The 18,766-nt window shown below is 46.8% G+C and overlaps 1 protein-coding gene across 8 annotated transcripts in view; it reads left to right on the top strand.

The window, feature by feature from the left end:
• The first annotated feature begins 1,140 nt into the window (after window positions 1-1,140).
• Window positions 1,141-18,766, top strand: part of LOC134565119 (transcription factor 4-like) — a 66,635-nt gene continuing 49,009 nt past the window's right edge. The window contains exons 1-3 of one of the 8 annotated variants that reach the window (XM_063424527.1): window positions 1,141-1,938; window positions 3,351-3,442; window positions 5,037-5,109. In XM_063424527.1, coding sequence (XP_063280597.1) covers window positions 3,371-3,442; window positions 5,037-5,109 — 145 coding nt within the window. In that variant the 5' untranslated portion in view covers window positions 1,141-1,938; window positions 3,351-3,370. Of the gene's footprint in view, window positions 1,939-2,064; window positions 2,320-2,372; window positions 2,673-2,798; window positions 2,844-2,954; window positions 3,156-3,349; window positions 3,443-5,036; window positions 5,110-18,766 lie in introns of those variants that run through there. The other 7 variants (XM_063424522.1, XM_063424529.1, XM_063424526.1 and 4 more) reach the window with 7 other exon arrangements.

An 18,766-nucleotide genomic window follows, 5' to 3' on the forward strand; every position in this document is an offset into this window, starting at 1 on the left:
TTAGCGTCATTCCCTCCACCCAGCTACACCTTTGTCAATTTCTGAAAAGCAACAACAAGCCTGAGCCTGCCCGTTTCTAGGGCAAAACCCCTGCTTATAAGTTAACTATATTTTATACTTATTTTCTTAACAAAATATAATCTAAAAACATGAATTATCCCCGGTCATCTATAACACGGGGTTTGCTGAGGGATCTGAAACCCTTCGAGGGTCTGCTGGAGGGGTCTGAAAGCCCTCCCGGGTGTGCTGAGGGTGCTGAGACCTGTGAAATACAAAGTTGTGTTTCGTGTCAGGGAAATGAAGAAAATCTGTGTAATTGTAGTTGTGGAACACAGCTATGGGACAGTTATAAAGATGAGTTCTAATAAACAACTGAGGAAAGCATGGAAGGAAGTTTTTGAATAAATCTTTTGCTTGCAATTACCTATTATAAATCTCAAGCTATTCTGTAATAAGTGTCTTTATAATTATAACTTTAGAAGCTTGCTTTGTATTAAAGAATTTTAAACTGTAGTTTTAGAATGTAAAAAGGCTTTTAGACAAAAGAAAGAAGTAAGGAGGGGCCCAGGCCTTGCACAGAAGGTGGGGAAAAACATCCTGGACACGAAGACAAGACTTCAGCTCACTGATTTATGGCTCCTGGAGAAGGAAACTGGACATCACTATCCGAGACTGATGGACCTGGGAATAGAGATGGGACCCCCACATCTGGAAGCCAGATCCCACCATCTGGGAAAACATATCCTGGACGTACATCTTGGAGTATTGAAATATCGAAATAGATCACAATGGTCTATAGAATTATACAGGACAATCTATAGATTTATGGCTGTTAGGTATTGAGTTGTGACGTTAAAACTAGAAATGGAAACTGCTGAGAAAGCCTATGAATATGTATGAATATAGCCAATAAAATACCAGCAAGTCCAGCAATGGGTGTGCAGTCGGAAGGGAAAACCCCTTCCACTGTACCCAGCGTGCTGCCTTTGCTTACACTTTACCATGTTAATTAATTAATTATTAAATTGCTGCTTGATATATTGGCCGTGTCAAGCGGCTCATTTCTAACAAGACCTCTCCCCTGGTGTGCGGAGGATGCTGACATCCCTCCCGGCCCCGCTCCCGGCCAAGCGGCCGAACGCCCTCGGAGCCGTGCCGCGGGCCGGGCGATGCGGCGGGCGCCGATCCTTCGGGCTTGCGCGGGGGTCCCTCCATCTTGTGAGCCCCGCCGCACCGTCCCGCCCGCTTTCTCCCGCCCTCCTCCTCGTCGTCATTGTTTGCGAGCGGCGGCGGTGGCGCTTATAAGGCGGCGGGCATTGCCCGGATGTGAGTGGCGCGTGATGCGGCTGCCCGGTCGGGATGCGATCGGCCGCGGCTCGGCGGGGGAGGCCGCGCTGCTGAGCCGGAGGAGGAGGCGGCGGGCGCTGCTCTAAACTCGGACCAAGTTGGGGAACCGGCGGCCCCGAGCTCTCTCGAGGGGGGAGTCGCCTGTTTTTTTCGGGATTTGGGTTTTTTTTGGTTTTTTAAGGAAGGACAAGGAGGGGGCAAGTCCCCGAGAGCCGCGGCGCTGCGAGCCCGTCACCATATGTCTGTAAAAGCAATAGGGCAAAAGTTGTCGGACCTTCTTTTTTTCCTTTTTTTTTTTCCTTGGTTTTTAATTTTTTAAATTTTTTTAAATCTAATCTTTTTTTTTTTTGTGGCCGGGCCCCCCAAATCCCTACAAAGCCAGGTGTAGTGTGCCTGTAAAGCTGTGGAATAACCGGGAGCAGGACTGACACTTTCCCTACTTTTTGGTGGTTTTGGAGGGTCACACACGTGTGAGACAATAAAGCACTTTGGCAGAAGATTCCTCTCTTTTTGATGATTTTTATTCATTTTTTTTACCCTTCCCCCCCCCCCCCCCTTGGAATATTGTGAACATATTTGTGGCCATTTAAGGTAAAGTTCCAATTTGCTGTTAGACTAACTTGTCTGTATTTTTTTTTTTCTTTCATTTATATTTTTCGATTGAAATTGTCGATCCCGATGTGTTATTTGGAAAAAAAAAAAAGAAAGAAAGTGCAAATTCCGGGCTGTGTAAATCTATACATTATATATACATTGCATAGACACAGTGTAATTACACGTGTGGGAGATACACCAAGCTGCAGACGAGGGACTCGCTGCTTTATTTCCTACCGGAAAATGAACTCCGAGGAGTTCTTTCTGGTGATGTCCGGCCTGCGAGAGGAAAATACGGAATAAAAGTGGCAGAGGAGATGAGGGAAGAAGGAAGGACGAGCCGAGGGGGGGGCTGGCAGCATCCCCAAAAACTTGCACGTAAATCCAAGGGGCTGCTTTGCAAAGTTTGCAGTGATGCTTTGGGAAAATGGGAAAGCTGGGCGTTGGGATTGAGCCGAGGGGCGGGAGTAAAGCAACCAAAACAAAGCAGGATTCTAGATAAAAAAATATCAAAAATAAAATGACGAAGGAAACGGGTAATCCAAGGGGGAAAAAAATATTGTTCCTTTCGGCCAAGTGCCCGCGTCACGTGCGTCTGCGGCCCCGTATAAACGCGCTTCGCCATGTGTGCGCGCGAGCTGGGCGAATCCAACGTGGAATCCTTGGAAAAGTGCGGCGGGAGCGGGTGGGAGCCGAGCGCGGAGCTCCATGAGCGGCGGCGGCGGCGGCGGGTACGGAGGCGGCGTCGGGGCTCGCCGGGGCCGGGGCCGCTGCGCTGGGCTCCGCGCCCTTTCTCTCTTCCCTTCCCTTCCCTTGCTCGGCTCCCCTCCCCCCGGGCGCTGCCTCCGCACAGGCCCGAGCCGCTCCCGGGTTGTTGTCGGCCTTATCTCCCCTTCCTCTCCGTAAATTAGGAATCGGGGCTAATTGTCCCCCGCTGCCCCCCCGCCCCTGGAACCTGCACTTCGCATCTTGCCGTGGCTCTTTTTCCTCCTCGCTCTTTGCCGTTTGTGCCTCCAAACGCTACTTTGCGTGGAAGAAGAAGGGAAAAAGTTGGGAGCGGATGGCTGTAGTTTCTTCTCTGGGATCCTCATTCCTTCTCTGGGATCCTCATTCATTCCTCGCTGAACCTCCTGTTGCATAAATAATGCTTCGTGAGCGAGGCTTTGCCTGTTTTTTTCTCCTCCGGATTTGGGTTTAAGAGTGGATGTTCCCGGGTTTGGCTCGCCTCTTTGGAAATACAATAAATACAATATCGCTGCTTTTTTTTTTTTTTTTTTCTGTCCCTCCATCTTTTTTCCCTCATCTTCTTCTCAACCACCCACTCCCCGACCCCTCTTGAAAAAGCAAAATCCGACTGTGTTTCCTGCAAGGCTCGGGATTTCTGATTGCGGTTATTTCCATGTTTCTAGGTTTGTGTGATTTTGCTAAAATGCATCACCAACAGCGAATGGCTGCCTTAGGGACGGACAAAGAACTGAGTGATTTACTGGATTTCAGTGCGGTAAGAAACAACGGTGGAAATTAGCAACAGCTGTAAAAAATAAATATCTTCTAGCTGCTCTGTTTACAAAAAAAAAAAAAATCCAGCCAAAAAAAAACCCCTAAGCAACAAAACCACCCCCAAACTGTACTCTAAGTACATTGGGTAGTTTTAAATCAGCAGCTATAACCATGGTAAATATTTTTTTCGCTAAAAAAAATCAAACCGGAGTATTTTTAGCCTTTCTGATTGTGTGTGATGGGAGATGCAGGTGTGTTCTCAGCTTGGTTTCACGTCTTGGACGGCTCAAATAATTTCTGCCAAAAGAAACGCTCCAAAACCTGACCATTTCTTATCATTCCATCATACCAATATTGCACTTTTATTGTGCTTTAGATTTTCAAGCGTTGTTGGCACATGAACTAATTCATTGCTAATGAGTCGCTGATATTCTCCTTTCGGATCTTCCCTTGTTTCGATTTTGGCGCATGGAAAGTGCAAAGAAATCCACGACTGTCTCAGTTTAAAGTTTTCCCTGAAATCTCCTATGGCTTCTGCTGGCATTAAAACTGCTCCAACCTTCTCCTACCCGGCCTAGTTAGGATTTGGGGGTGATTTTTGAAGGAAAGAGGGATTTTTGTCCCCCCCGGGCTGGTTTGGAGGCCGAACGTTGCGCCAGACGCGTGCACTTGTCTAGTTTTGTCAGGCTCCCCCTCCTACTCCAGCCCCTTCCTTCCTCTCCCCATCCCCTCCCTTCCCCCCAATATGTCAGGAATATCTCTCTATCCACTTAGTTATTTTAGGGAAGAGCTTTTGCTGGGAGAGGCAGGTCTGCTCCTAAAGCCCCCCCCCTTTCCCCTGTGTGCTCCAGGCTGGTGCTGCTGCTCCAGCCTCGGCGCCTGAGGGATGGCTTGGGGAAGTTTGGCCAGGAATCATAGCCTGAGGCAGCTTCGCAGCCCCCTCTCTGCTTGTTGGTGCACTTTTCCCATTTGTTCCTTGGCTTTTTGCAGGCTCTGACTCAGGGAAGGTGCGTATTATCCACTAGACACGTTGGAGAAGGGAGAAACCAATTAGGGTCGAAATAAATGTTGGGAAGAGACAGAGGAGGGCGAGAGGGAGGGAGAGGGGGCGAGGAGCGAGCCTGGCTTCCAATTGCTCGGTGGGAGAGAGGGAATGAGAATTTAGGGCAGGTGGCACTTTGCATTGTTATTATTTGGGTTCCCACATGCCAGGCAAATCCTGGAGCGGGATGGAAATGGACGTTGCTACGTTGATGACCAAGGTTGCGACCCATCCCAACTTTTTCTGCCTTTGTCAGCGGCCAGAGGGGAGTGAGTCCTGCTTCCTTCCCAGCCTGGAGAGCGCTCCTGGGCACTGGCATGGCTCAAAGGCTTTGGCAAGGCCAGATTGTTTGGGAAGCTAATGAGCCTCATAAAAGCGAGATGCTGGTGGCCAGGGGCGCAGGGGTTTGGAAGGAATCTGGACGCCTTTGCAGGGCTGTGGGGGCTGATGGTTGGGGGAGAGAAACTCCTAAGGAATGTACAAGGAACTTTGGACTGCCAGTGGACTTGGGAATTGCTTGTTTTGCACTAGTAATGCCTCTTTGTTTTTTTAGATGTTTTCACCTCCTGTGAGCAGTGGGAAAAATGGACCAACTTCCTTGGCAAGTGGACATTTTACTGGCTCAAGTATGTACCGTGTTTTGTTCCATCTGTAGTGAAAAAGCTGAGATTTATTTATCCATAGGCATTACTTTTGTTGTGGTGCTTTAATCTCTTATGGGGAGCAGATTCGTTTGGATTGCAGCGGAATTATTCCTAAGTACTGGTTATTCTTATTCTGATTTTAATTATTATTATTGTCATTTCCACAAGCCTGGGAGGTTTTTAGGGCATTGCCACACATTTCTGATTTTTTAAAACCCCCTGGACTTCACCTCTGTTTAATCATTGCTTGAAATTGTTCTAGTTTTACAGTAGATTTATCTTTCTCCTTTAGTCATTTGAGCCTTGGAGAATTTTTTATTCCCAATTCCAAAGCCTCTCTTTGTCTGTCAGGGATGATAGTCAAAACCTCTGGTGTGCAAATGAGTTTTGTGCATTAGAATTAAAGCGGAATGGAAGGCTGTTGCAGTTAAATAAATAAAACAAGTATCAGAGAATAAACACCAGGAAAAAACGTCTTTAGGATTAGAGAGGGCTGCTTGCTGATGGACTATTTTTTGTCAATTAAAATATTCCAGTGAGTTCCTCTTGCTACTTAAAGCCAGGGCATTTTGTTTTTAAACATGAGAATGTTTTGGAAGAGTTTACTGAGATTTAGGGGGATGATTTGTTCCTTTGGCTGTGGTAGGGCTGATGGGCATCTCCTGCATTCCCTAAAAACAGGAGCGGGATGACAAAAGCCGTCTTGGAGCTCTCTGTGGTAGAACATGTGTGGACAATAATTGTCTGGCAACTCGAGTTCATAGAGAGGCTTTTACATGCCTGACAAATGAGAACTCCCAAAGATCCCTGTGGCACATTTCCTTGCTCTGGGATGCAGTTGCTTTTCCCTGCCTCGATGTACAGTTAGGGAGTTGCAGTGTTTTCCCAGCCAATTCCACATGCTGGCACACTGCCCAGAATATTGTACCCGGCTCTGTGTTGGGAGTTTGGGCATGGCTTCCCTGGAAATCCACAGAGAAAGCCCTCACTGCGGAGAGTTTCATACCTGATATTTGCAGGCTTTGCTCAGTTCAGGACACATCTTTATTCAGTATTTTATTAAATGCACTGGGACATAATTTAGCTTTTTATTTCCAGAGCAGGATTTCTTCTTGGACGTTGGTTGGGTTTTTTTCAGATCAATCTCCACCTAAACACTCATTTTGTGCCTTTTATTCTATTTAGACTTTCAAAATAACAACCTGGGTTTGTTTTATCTTCTCAAACTTGTTTGTATTGGGATATGGCAACTTGGAGAATTGTGCTGTTGGGCTGGGATAACTTTCCAAATATGACCAGTAGGTTTGAATCCCAGTTTTTGTCCTTTTCTGACACAATTTTTGAAGTGATGAGGCCAGATCTAAAATCTCCACTCAATTTGTTTTCACTGGAGAGGAGCACGGAGTGGTTGTACCAGACAAATCAATTTGTCATGCTCAGAGCCTAGTCCATGCAGCAACCACCACTTGGGCTGACAGCAAATGACTCCAGAGTTATATTTAATAATTCCTCCTAAACCTCATCTCCGGAGTCATTTGGATCAGGAGGACCAATCGGAGCAGGGAGTGATTGAATTGTGTTATATTGTCCTGCAAGCTGAAAGAATCGGAGGAATTTTGACGCATCTTCATGTAGCCAGGAGGATGATTTAAAGAACTGCAGGAAGTTAGGAATAAGGAGATCAAGACCACTTAAAACAGCACCTGAACTCTGCCACAGACAGAATTCCAAGAGAATTCCCTGCCCGCACCAGTGTCTGGTGGTGGAGGATGAAGGAGAAGCTTGGTTAAGCGGCAGGCGCCGTGCCTTGGTGCTTGTCTGCACAATGGCAGCAAAGGGTGTCTCTGGAAGGGAAAATTAAGGGAATTTTCCACTTGCAATATCTATTGCTTGATTATTAGACATGGAATTTTGCAGCGAGTGCGTGGTGCTTCCCAAAATGTTGGGGGTTAATTCCCCTGGCTGCTCCCGGGCAGAGGGTGGATGTGTGGCCTGAGGATGGAGTTGGTGGCTATTGTTTGCCTGGGCAGGGATGTGGGGAGCCAGGGCTTGGGAAATTTGGATTGGATCTGAGAATACCTGGATGCTGCTCCAAGAGATGCTTTCTGTGGCAGGATTAAAGGCAGCTCCATGAATAATAGCAGACATAGTCTGTTCTAATGATGCAGATTGCTAACAGGGAATTTCAGTGAGCGGGCTGTATCCTGGTTTTCCTCCTGGAAGGTCTCCCTCTGAAGTTTGAGCTGACCTTTATATATTCCTCTTTAAAAACAGATTTGTTGAGATTCTCAGCATTAACCCCAAACTTCTCTTCTAGGGGGAAAAAACCCAGAGATTAAAAAAATCTAAACCACCAGGCGCCCCAAAGTAATCCCAAGCAGGGAAGTGAAACTAAGTGGACTTTAGGAAGTGTGGGAATAATTCCTGCTTAAAGTCATCCCTGTGGCTTTTTTCTCAGCTAATCCATGATGCCGTGTTGTGATTTGCGACACGCGAGGGAAAAGAAAGTAAAGCCCCGTTCCCTTTGAATCTTGAATTCTACAAACATGGCTTCTCACCATGTTCCAAAGCAGGGAGGGATGCGAGGGAGAAAGGAATGTAACTTGAGCTCCAGCCATGACATTCCCAGGGAGCATTTTTCACATGAAAGGCTTTTGTCAGCCCAGGAAAGGACCAGGAGTTTCTGTTTGATGTTTGCAGGTGTTCGGCACAGGGCACTGAACCAAGGCTGGAGCCTCTGACCTGCACTGGGAGAACTGGGGGAGACTGAAGGGATTGGGAAGCAAACTCCCTTGGAGTTCCCTCCAGTTTAGATCATATTTGGAAAGTGATTTAATAGCTGTTACTTCAGTTGAACAATGCACATTAATTGCGCTGAAGTAGGGGGGTTGCTTTTTATTTTTCCTGCTTTGTTTGCCCTTTTTAGGACAGTTGCCAAAATAAAATTCATTTTCTCACATCCCCTAAAATTTGGGGAGGAGTTTGCAATTGCTTCCATAGTAAATTTATCTGAAATTTATCCTCATTTAAGTGTGAGGCATTGTGAAATGAAGAGATGATTGCTGGGGATCGGATTTTGAAGCAGCTTTTCCCCCAAGAATTCCCTGGGTCTGTCACATTTGACATATTTTGGTTTTTCATCTGTTAATCAAAGCCCACATCTTCCTGATTCCATTCAGTTTCTGCTCCTTCTATTTAAAGGCTGAAATTTTACCTCCATTTGGGAGCATCTGTTCTGGATTGCCCACTCTGTAGCTGTTTGAATAGCATGGGGGTTGGAGCGGAATCAGAGAAAACCGGATTTTTTATCATTGGCCATTCCCATGGCCCAGAAAAAAGGGAAAAATCTCCAGTCTTTGCCTGACCAAATCAAGCAAAGTCCCTTTAAAGGATTTAAAGCCTCGCTTTTCATTTTGCCATTAGTTTGATTAGGGCTTGGCCTGCATTAGAGCAACAAATTAATACATCTCTAATGAGGGAATCACAAATCCAGCACAGTTTCAATTCCTTGGGTTTTTTTATTCGGGATGTTCAGTGAGGAAATTAGAACGAATATTGTGGGTTTCTTTTTAAGTACAGTCTGGTTTAGGAGTGTGGCCTGGTGGGAAAGCTGCAGGGTTTTGCTATTATTGCTTGATCATCAAAAAAATGGAATTAAATCAAGGCTTTCTTGGGAAGATGTTTTAGAGCTGCTCAGGTGAGGCACACCTGGGATGCCTGCATGGATCCCGCTGCTCTCAGTAGGAATAGCGTATGTGCCAGGGAGGATTTGGGAAGCAAGGGATGTGTTTGGGGCTTATCATGCACAAATGCCATTCAAAAGAATAAAAAAGAGGTGGAAAAAAACCTAAAAGGGAGATTTTGGACTGAAAACCTGCTTTGAAAAAGGAAGTGGTGCAGCAGGTCCAGAGCTGTTGCGGTTCCACCGGTGGCTCCGAAGGGGAGCCCTCATTTTTTCATGGGATGTGCCAGAAAAGAGGGAGAATGATGCTGGAGTTTGGGTGTTGGCTTGGCCTGCATCACCCCGCGTTCCCACCTTTGCCAGGCAGCATTCCGGGGCCTGGATCATATTCCTCCTGGCTTTTCCCTGCTGAAAACTCCACAAAAGCAGCTCCTTCCTTATTTTCTGTGGCTAATGTTTCGTAATTATGATGAAGAAGAAGAGGAATGCTGTTACCTCCCATCCTTGCAGCTATGTTTACTTGGGATCCTCCTCCCTTCTGAGCCCTATCCCAGCCACTTCTATGGGGGCAGCAAAAGATCCATGCTCTGGGATTTGGGAATGGCCCAAGCCAGCCTGGAGCACACTTGGAGGAGGAGCAGGATACTGAGTTCCAGAGCAGAAATCCTGGATCTTACTCGCAGGAGCAAAGGACGCTCTGGAACTGCAGCCGCCTTCAGTCCCTCAGATATTTCAATCTGGGAACTCTGGGCCTGTCGTGGTAATTAAACAGAGAAACCCAGCTCAGTCATTCCTGTTGGATAATGGAGATGGGGATTTTTAGGTGCTTTTTGTCATCCTCATTCCGTGCTACCTTGTCAGGGCTCCAGAATATATTTAATAATTCAGAATTCCCTGTTGGAGCGACTGAACCGTTCCGGGGCCACATGCAGCCAAATGTCACTTGGTGCAGGGACGCTCTGCCTGCCCTTGCCAAGTTTAGCAGGAACAGGAATGATGGTTCACAGTATTTCCGGGATCTGAGGGATCTAGGAACAAAGTGGATTTGTTAAACCAGGGAATTTAGGCCTGGCTTGGAGTTCAGTGGGAGTACAGGGCTTGCTCAGGGAAAAAAAAAACATGTGAGGTACAATTTGGCTTCTTCCCATTGGATTTGTACTCGTGCCACTCCCAAATTCATATGGATTTTTGTCAGGGGCAAAAGTGGCTTCCATGACCTGAATTCCCAAGGAACATGGAATAGACACAAATAATCTGGGAACACCAAATTTTCATCTTTCATTACTTCTTTTTTTGCTACTGCAGAAATAAAGTGATTTAATTTTTTTTCTCTCTCCCCTCATTATTTAAAGAGAATTTGGGCATTACTTGGATATTTTCCTTATGTAAGAAGTCAAAGGATTTAAGCCCCTGCTTTGGGATCCCAGGAATGTTGTGAAGAAGCTGCTTGATATTTTTTTAGTAGGATTGGCATATCTCTTGTAGTGTTGTAATGGGGAATAACTTAAATAGCACAGGAACAACTAAACCACATGAACATATAGAATGGAATTAAGTTATGGAAGTTTATGCTGTTAATTACTGAAATATCTCTGGAATCTTGGAGCACTAAAAGCTGTCCTATAAACAGTTTTGCTTTGAGCTTCAAATGATTCCTTTAGCTTTTTTTCCCTTCATCTGCTCTGATAAACAAAGTCATTTTGGAAGCTTTACACCTCACACATTTACTCCTCATGGTAAACTTCTTGTAGCTGGAAATTTGGGGCTCTGCAAATCCCAGGAAAAAGGGAGGGGGCCCTGGTAACCTGTGGTTTTCAGGGGCTGATATCCTGATAGGAATTAAATCAGCTCAAATCAGCTGACAACAGCTCTGCAGTTTTATAAGGAGTGGTTCTGGTTTAAAGGTCTTTTCCCAACATTTTCCCATTTACCAGGGTGGTGGACATAGAGAGAAAAGCTGGAATAACCTGGGAATGTTTCATATTATGTAGCATAGAAAATGAATATACATATAATGGGATGTGCCATCTGCCAGTGGCTATTCCGTGGAGTTCCTGCTGTACCTCGGCAGCCAGGAAGGATGACAGTGCTTCATCCCGCTCCCTGGAATAATTGTATTTGCCCTTATTTATTGGGAAAAGTCCTCTCTAAATTTCCTCCCACAGCTGATGCCGCCCCTCAATTGGTGGCAGCAAGATGTGGAGGGGCCTCCGCTGATTTTTGGTGGTCTGGGAGGTGTCCTGTGCCCAAAGTTCACCCCTGTGCCCTTCAGAGGTTTCCAGCCTGGAAATTCGGGCACAAATTCCTGGGCTGGTAACACTCACCTGCTAAATTTTCATCTCAGAGCTGTTTGCAGGGAAAACTTCCTGGCAAAGCAGAGGGTTGAAATGCCCAAATTCTCAATTAATTTTTAATTTTTTTTTAAGGCTGTTGTGGAATTTCTTTTTCTAACAAACCCTATTAGGAAAAACCTGGAGAATGGTTGGAGTATTTATTCTTTCCTCCAACGTAAATGCTAGGCTGTTGAGCCTACATCCAGCCAGGTGGTTGGAAAAATGGGATCATTTGGGTGGATTTTGGGTGTGTTGTCGGTGTGAGAGCTTTGTGCAGTCGCCACATCTTTCAAGACTACTCCTGGTAGTAATGACAATAGTAGCTGTGTCTCATTGTTGTCAGTGCTGGTGTGCATCCAGTTTGGAGCCAGCACCACCAGATTGTGGAATCTGGCCGATGCTCTCAGCCTGGTGTTGACTGGCAGGGTTTGGCACGGTCGGGCACTCTCCTGTGGCACCATGTCCTTTACTCGGGGTTTACTCGCAGGCTGCACTGGGCATATGGCACAGCAGTGACCCTGGCAAAGGGGCCTGCAGCAGGAGCACAGAGCTCAGGCTCCTGGGAGAGGGGAAGCGGCTTCAGCTCTGGGCTTGGAGCGACGGCAGGTGCCATGCAGGATGCAGACAGCGTTCCTGGCAGGATTCCCAGCAGCTCTGGCCCTTCCTGTCCTGTGCCCAGCTTCCCAATGGCAGGGCAGTGCTGTGTGTGTATGGCACCCTGGGCTGGGCTATGGCTGCCAATGTATAGGTTCCTTCTTTGTCACATGTGTGTGACACCTGGCTTTGTCATATATCTGTGACACTCTGCTTTGTCATATGTGTGTGTGACACCCGGCTTTGTCATTTGTGTGTGTGACACCCTGCTTAATCATGTGTATGTATATGGCACCCTGCTTTGTCATAGATGTGTGTATGTATGGCTTCTGCTTTATCATGTGTTTGCATATGGCACCTTGCTTTGTCCTATATGTCTGTGTGTATATAGCATGCTGCTTTGTCATGTGTGTGTCACCCTGCTTCATCATATGTGTGTGTATGGTCCCCTCAGTCACACGGATGTGTCTATATAGACACGCTGCTTTGTCACACGTGTAGATTTCTTTATGTGTCTGCATGGTTCCCTCTTAGTCACGTGTGTATGTAACCTGCTCTATCCCATACATGTGTGTGTCACCCCATGGTCCCAGCCAAGTGTACGTTAAAAACCCAAACCAAAGCCCACTGCAGTATCAAGGACACAGAGATCAGGATTTCTGCTGGGAGAATTGTAGGGCTTCACAAATGGGAAAACACAGAAATCACTGGGTTCATCCTTAGGCACAGATGTAATCCCTGAGAAAACAGGGATTCAGTTCTTTTTGTGCTGTAGTATCTCAAAATCAGACTCGCTCCTGGTGCTGCTTTCCTGCCTCTGTTGCTCCTGAAAATTTGGGATTGTGAGGTTAATGTGCTTTTCCATTGCCTGTACATTTAAATGTGCTCAATCTATTTGATAAATAACTGCTCCCAAGCTTTGGTGATATTGAATCCAGCTAAATAAGATTCCCCATGGAATATCAAGGTTCTAATTGAATCTCAGGGGTTCTGGGCCCGTTCACAAATGACCTTTGAGTTCTTTTTGTTCCTGACGTCAGCCCAAGGCTTGATTGAATTATGGCCTTGGATTGTGGGAGCACCTGCCAGGGCCATTGCACTAAAGGGTCCAGCAGCATTTCCAGGGCAAACCTCGCTGGGAAGTTTGTGGCTGGAATACAAACTTCCAGCCTGGGAGCAAAGCTGGCAAATGCAAATAAATTCCCTCAACTCTCCTCTTTCCTTGATGATGCTCTGATGCTGCTCCTTGGGTGCGTCCCTGTTTGAGGCGACCACAGGATCTGAGAGAGGAGAGGCTGAAATATTGGGATCTAATGAAATGACACAAACCAGACTTGTTTCTTTGGGATTTCAGGAACAAAGACAGGCAGGGGAGAGGCTGGGGCAGTCAGGCACTGGAATTCCAGTGGCACGAGGCTGTCTGGGGGGACTTTGGGAATACCTGTGAGCACAGGCCAGCCCTGCTGAGACTTCCATAGGGCATGGCCCAGTTTTCCTCATTTTTTTAAGAGAGAAGTGACAGCAGGTATTTTGGGAGAGGAGCAGGGATGAGGCTACTGCCTTCCTGATAAGGCAGATCCAACATCAGATTGAAGTGGCCTGAGAGCTTGAGTAAGTTTTACCTGAGACTATAGCAGCATGTCCTGGTTTCATCCACAGCAGCCTTCGAGCTCTTGGGCCTCCTGCTTTTCCCGGATTCGCTGTTTTCCTTGGACTGTGCATGAAATGATGTGTTAGGGCCCGAGCAGTGCCCAGATGATTCTTTATTCAGCAGGGTCGGAGTTGTTAGCAAGCCTCGCTTCACTTGGGTTTTCTGTCCCTAATCCCTTTGTTGATTTTATACTCTTTGGAAACGTACACTTAGGAAATCCTGGGTCTTCTTGGATAAACAGAGGAAAATTCTCATTCCTAAAATTAGCTCTTTTGTAAACACTACAAATTAGAGCATTAATTTATGAACCAGCACATTACCGAATGGACATTGAGCTTTTCCCTCTCCTAATGTCCTCATTGATACTCCATAGGGTTTTTTAATCTTATTTATATGCCATGTATTTTTTATGTTCCATCTATTTTTCCCGTAGATTCCATAGATTCATTTTCTCACCCTAGAATCTCTGCCTTATAGAAGCGGTGTTAATTAGCAGCAGTGTGGTGCCAAGCATTCGCTCTGGGCTCGTGTCGAGCTTTGATTAAGAGCTTGATCAGTGTGGACCAGCAATGCTGCCTGTGACAGGAGTGCACAGCAAATCCTGGGAATGTGTTGCTGTCCAATGAGGAAGTTAACCTGGAAGGATACCCAGGATCAGAACAGAAAGGCAGAGCTCGCCACCTCTGTTGCACACTGCTCCTTGGGCACATTAAGGCAGAAACATTTAACCAGGGAATTATTGGCATTAAATTGGCCTTTTCCTTTTAGCCACAAACCCGATTTAGCTGAAGCACCAGAATATTGTCAAATTGAAAAGAAATTTATAGATAATGTATATAAAGTGACTCATTTAGGACAAGAAAAGCCCTTCATTATCTGAGCACTGTGAGGTAGGATTCGAGCTTTTGGAGGCAAAATTTGGGCTTTTGGGGACAAAATTGAGATTTTTTGCAGCACAAAACCAGAGTTAAAAGCTCTGCCATTTCTTTGTGAGTGTGATACAGGGCACTGGTGAAACACATTCCAAAACCAAGGATTCTCCTGTGTCCAGCCCGTGGGCTTGCCTGGATGTGACTTAGGTGGCAACTCCAGCCCCTTCAGTTCCAGCTTTTTCTTGACTTGTCTAAGGTGCAGAAAAAGTTCATTTTTTACCACTTAGGAGGGGAGGAAGGAAGTGAAACTCCCTGTAAGTCAAAACTGAGGAGATAAAATAATTTTTATTTGCATTTTTCTGCTCCCGCAATCGCCCTCCCTTCAAGTGCTTGTAGCCATCAAACCCCAGTATCTGACTAGAAGGGGAGGATGAGTTCTATTAAATATTATCTTGAAACTTTAAATAGAGATAAAACTGGTTTCTAACATCTTTTGAAGTGTAAAATAAATCCTGTGGCTCTCAGGCACAATTGTGATGTTGATAAGCAGGGCAGGCCCTAATGGCAAGTTGTTCTTTCTTTAATCCAAAAGAGCAGGAGCTTAAACAGAAAGTGCAGGATTATAAAAGAAGCAGCTTTATTCCTTTTTTATTTTTTAGAAGAGAAAGTTGTTTCCTGTTATTCAGCTCAGTGCCAGAAAAGTCAACCTGTGGTGGTGTCCGGAGGGGTGGGACGGAGCCCTCCCAGGGAACAGGGAATGGTGAGGGGTCACCAGTGCTGTGTGTTCACTTTGGAATGTTATTAATAATATTTACAAAGATGTTTTGCTGGTTTAAGCCCCATGCCTTGCCCGTTGCCATCAGAAAGACCCAATTCAGGAAGGAATTGCAAGCAAACCAGGATAATCTGTCCAGCAGACTCCTATTTGCCGGTGGTGTTGCTCAGAATTTGATTGGAAAAGGGCAAAAAAAAAAGCTGAGTAAGGCCAGGAGTGAATTCAAAGCTGACAGCTGACAGCGAAGGCAGGGATTGGAGGCAGAGCATTGTTCCCACTCCTGGCCACTGTGTTGGGAGCCAGGGAAGGGAAGGGAAGGTGCGGGAAGGGAAGGTGCGGGAAGGGAAGGTGCGGGAAGGGAAGGTGCGGGAAGGGAAGGTGCGGGAAGGTGCGGGAAGGGAAGGTGCGGGAAGGGAAGGGAAGGTGCGGGAAGGGAAGGTGCGGGAAGGTGCGGGAAGGTGCGGGAAGGGAAGGTGTGGGAAGGGAAGGTGCGGGAAGGGAAGGTGCGGGAAGGTGCGGGAAGGTGCGGGAAGGGAAGGGAAGGGAAGGGAAGGGAAGGGAAGGGAAGGGAAGGTGCGGGAAGGGAAGGTGCGGGAAGGGAAGGTGCGGGAAGGGAAGGGAAGGTGCGGGAAGGGAAGGGAAGGGAAGGGAAGGGAAGGGAAGGGAAGGGAAGGGAAGGGAAGGGAAGGGAAGGGAAGGGAAGGGAAGGGAAGGGAAGGGAAGGGAAGGGAAGGGAAGGGAAGGGAAGGGAAGGGAAGGGAAGGGAAGGGAAGGGAAGGGAAGGGAAGGGAAGGGAAGGGAAGGGAAGGGAAGGGAAGGGAAGGGAAGGGAAGGGAAGGGAAGGGAAGGGAAGGGAAGGTGCGGGAAGGGAAGGGAAGGGAAGGGAAGGGAAGGGAAGGGAAGGGAAGGGAAGGGAAGGGAAGGTGCGGGAAGGTGCGGGAAGGTGCGGGAAGGGAAGGGAAGGGAAGGGAAGGGAAGGGAAGGGAAGGGAAGGGAAGGGAAGGGAAGGGAAGGGAAGGGAAGGGAAGGGAAGGGAAGGGAAGGGAAGTCGGGCTGCTGGCTCATGTCACAGATGGCACCCATCTCCCTAATGCCACTGGGATCAAACACTGGCATCTCAATCCAGCGGAAGCGCCGAGGTTCCTCCCTGGAGATAAGGCAGATTTATCTCCCTTCAAGATAAAGGTTTAAAGTGCCTCTTTCAAGGGATCCGTCTTCATCCCACTTGTAGAGCCAGCTCAGGGATGGTGGCGCTGCTTTGAGGTGGCTGGAGTTAAACAGGATGAATCCCATCCCAAGCATCCCTCGGGGCTGCTGAAATCCCCATTTTGTGGAAGTTTGTATTTGGTTTTAAACCCCCAAACACTTCCACTGTCTCTGAAGAATCAGGAGCCCACCTGATATAGCCTGGCAGCCCCAGCCTGTGGCATTTTCCATTCTTATTTATGGATTTATTACATTTATGCCATTTTTTAAAGACTGCCACTGTGCTTGGTGGTGTGCTTTTCCAAGGGTTAATTGGTTCCAGTTGCAAAGTTAATTGATTTCACTTGGCTCCCAAGGAGGAGATGTGAAATGGAGGCCCTTCCAAGGGTGACACTTCCCGGGAGAGGCAAACACCTCCTCTCCCCTTCTTGCGAGGTACAATTCTCCTTTGGATCTCAAGAGAGGGAATATTTGCCGCCTCACCGTTTCATCTCATCCTAGAAAATTCCTTCCAAGTGGCAGGGTGTCTCTGCACTCCTCAACATCCCCAGCATTAGCAGCCTTGGATTTGCTTCTAAGGCGATGACTAATAGCAACAGATTCCAGCTTGTTATTCCGACACTTTTGACTCAGTCCAAATTTTGCCTTCCATCCATGAGCTATTTTGCTCCCCCAAAATCATTGTGACAACTTCTTTATCCAGCTTGAAAAGGGTTTGGATCTTCAGAGTTTCCTGAGAGGACTTTTAGGAAAAACTTCTCATTTAGTGACAGTTCCGTATGGAATCATCAAAAATTTGGGCAGTTCGCTGCTTAATCCTGGATTTAGGATTTTTTTTGGTGTCTGTCTCCCTTGGAATTCTGACAAACAGCTATTTCTCTTTGTCATTAGAGGCAGCTAATTAATAACTATGGGAAAGATAACATGGAAAATGCTATCTGGGCACTGCAGCTTGGGAACCTTGACTTTCTTTTCCTAGAGTCCTGGAATGGTTTGGGTTGGGAGGGACTTGACCACTCACCTTGTTCCAACCCTCTGCTATGGGCAGGGAACCTTCCACTACCCCAGGCTGTTTTCTGGGACTAAGATGTGCTCCAGCTCCATAGGTACTTGTGCAGGCACTTGCTCGTATCCTTCCCTTTTATCCATCAATAGAAAATTAAAGCTCCTATTTCCTGGTTGCTTCATTGGCTGAAGCTCCCTTTAAGTGCACATCCCATAATTTGGCTTATTCAGCTCCTTCTCGTGCTCGTGGTTGTGTTCCATTCACCTCCAGCATGGCTTCTGGGAGAGGGGAAGGATGAATATGGATGAATGGATGAGTACAAGTGCTGGGAGTGATTTCAGCGCTTCTCCCATTCCCTCTGTCAGGCTCACATGGAAAATGGGCCAGCTGGGTCCTGTTGTTTGAATCACCAAGTGCACTCCGTACTCTTCCCTGGATATGGAAAGCTATGGGAATTTTCCTGCTAACTTTCCCAGGTGGAGCTTTTTCCTGGAAAGGGTCAGCCATTGGCAGGGAGGTTTGGAGTCCCCATTGCTGGAGGTGTCCAAGGAATGCCTGGATGTGGCACTCTGCTTGGACTGGATTGGTCACAGATTGGACTCCATGATCCTGTGGGGCTTTTCCAACCTCAGTGATCCACTCAGGAATAGGTGAACTTGCAAAAGGAGGGCTCTGCTTATTTGTTTATTTAAGCTTGCCCAGAAGAACCACTCTTTCTCCCATTCCCTTTAGGATTTTGCTGGGACCCGATATTTGCAGGGATTGAAAGGTTGTTTCCTTCCAGCACTTTGAAGTTATTTAAAAATGGTTTTCTCCATCAATTTGTAACGATGTGGAAAACATTTTTCCCTTTTAAAAAAAATCCCTGCCATCCTTCTCACCAGTGCATGCTCTGCATTTCTGTGGTCTAGTGTTATATATAAATATCTTTAAAAAACCAGGGATATATTCCCCCACACCACATTATCCCGATCCGGCATAAGCATCTGTGGTTGTAAGTGCACTTCATTTCACCTAATTAAGTTACTTAGTCATTTACACATTAGTGATGTACTACAGATTCCACTCTGACAGGAGCAGTATGTAATTACACCCCAGTTCTCCTGCTCCAGTAGGGCCTGACCCCAAAGCCAAGGGTGAAAAACATGAGGGGTTCTTAGGCCAGATTCAGGGCTCAGCTCCAGGGGTGTGAGCAGCACTTGGCCCCCAGTTGTCTTCTCACAGTGTGGAGAAAGGGAGGCTCCTCTCAGGAGCTTTGTGCCTCCAAAGGCCAATCACCATTCCCTAATTGCTGGTGTTGGTTTCCAAGGTTGGAATTCCTGAAATTAATAAGGTGTTGAAGGCACAACTATATTTGTTTGAGTTTTGCGCCTGGATTTCGGTGGTTTCCTGATGGAAACAAATCTTCCCAAGGTTTGGTGTCCATCCATTGCTTCCTTCCACCATCAGAGCTCCTCTTCAGTGATGCTGGATTCTTCCCTGAGAGGGTGGGGAGGCCCTGGCACAGGGTGCCCAGAGCA

The sequence above is a fragment of the Prinia subflava genome (assembly GCF_021018805.1).
Source record: "Prinia subflava isolate CZ2003 ecotype Zambia chromosome W unlocalized genomic scaffold, Cam_Psub_1.2 scaffold_33_NEW, whole genome shotgun sequence".
NCBI classification, from domain to species: Eukaryota; Metazoa; Chordata; class Aves; order Passeriformes; family Cisticolidae; genus Prinia; species Prinia subflava.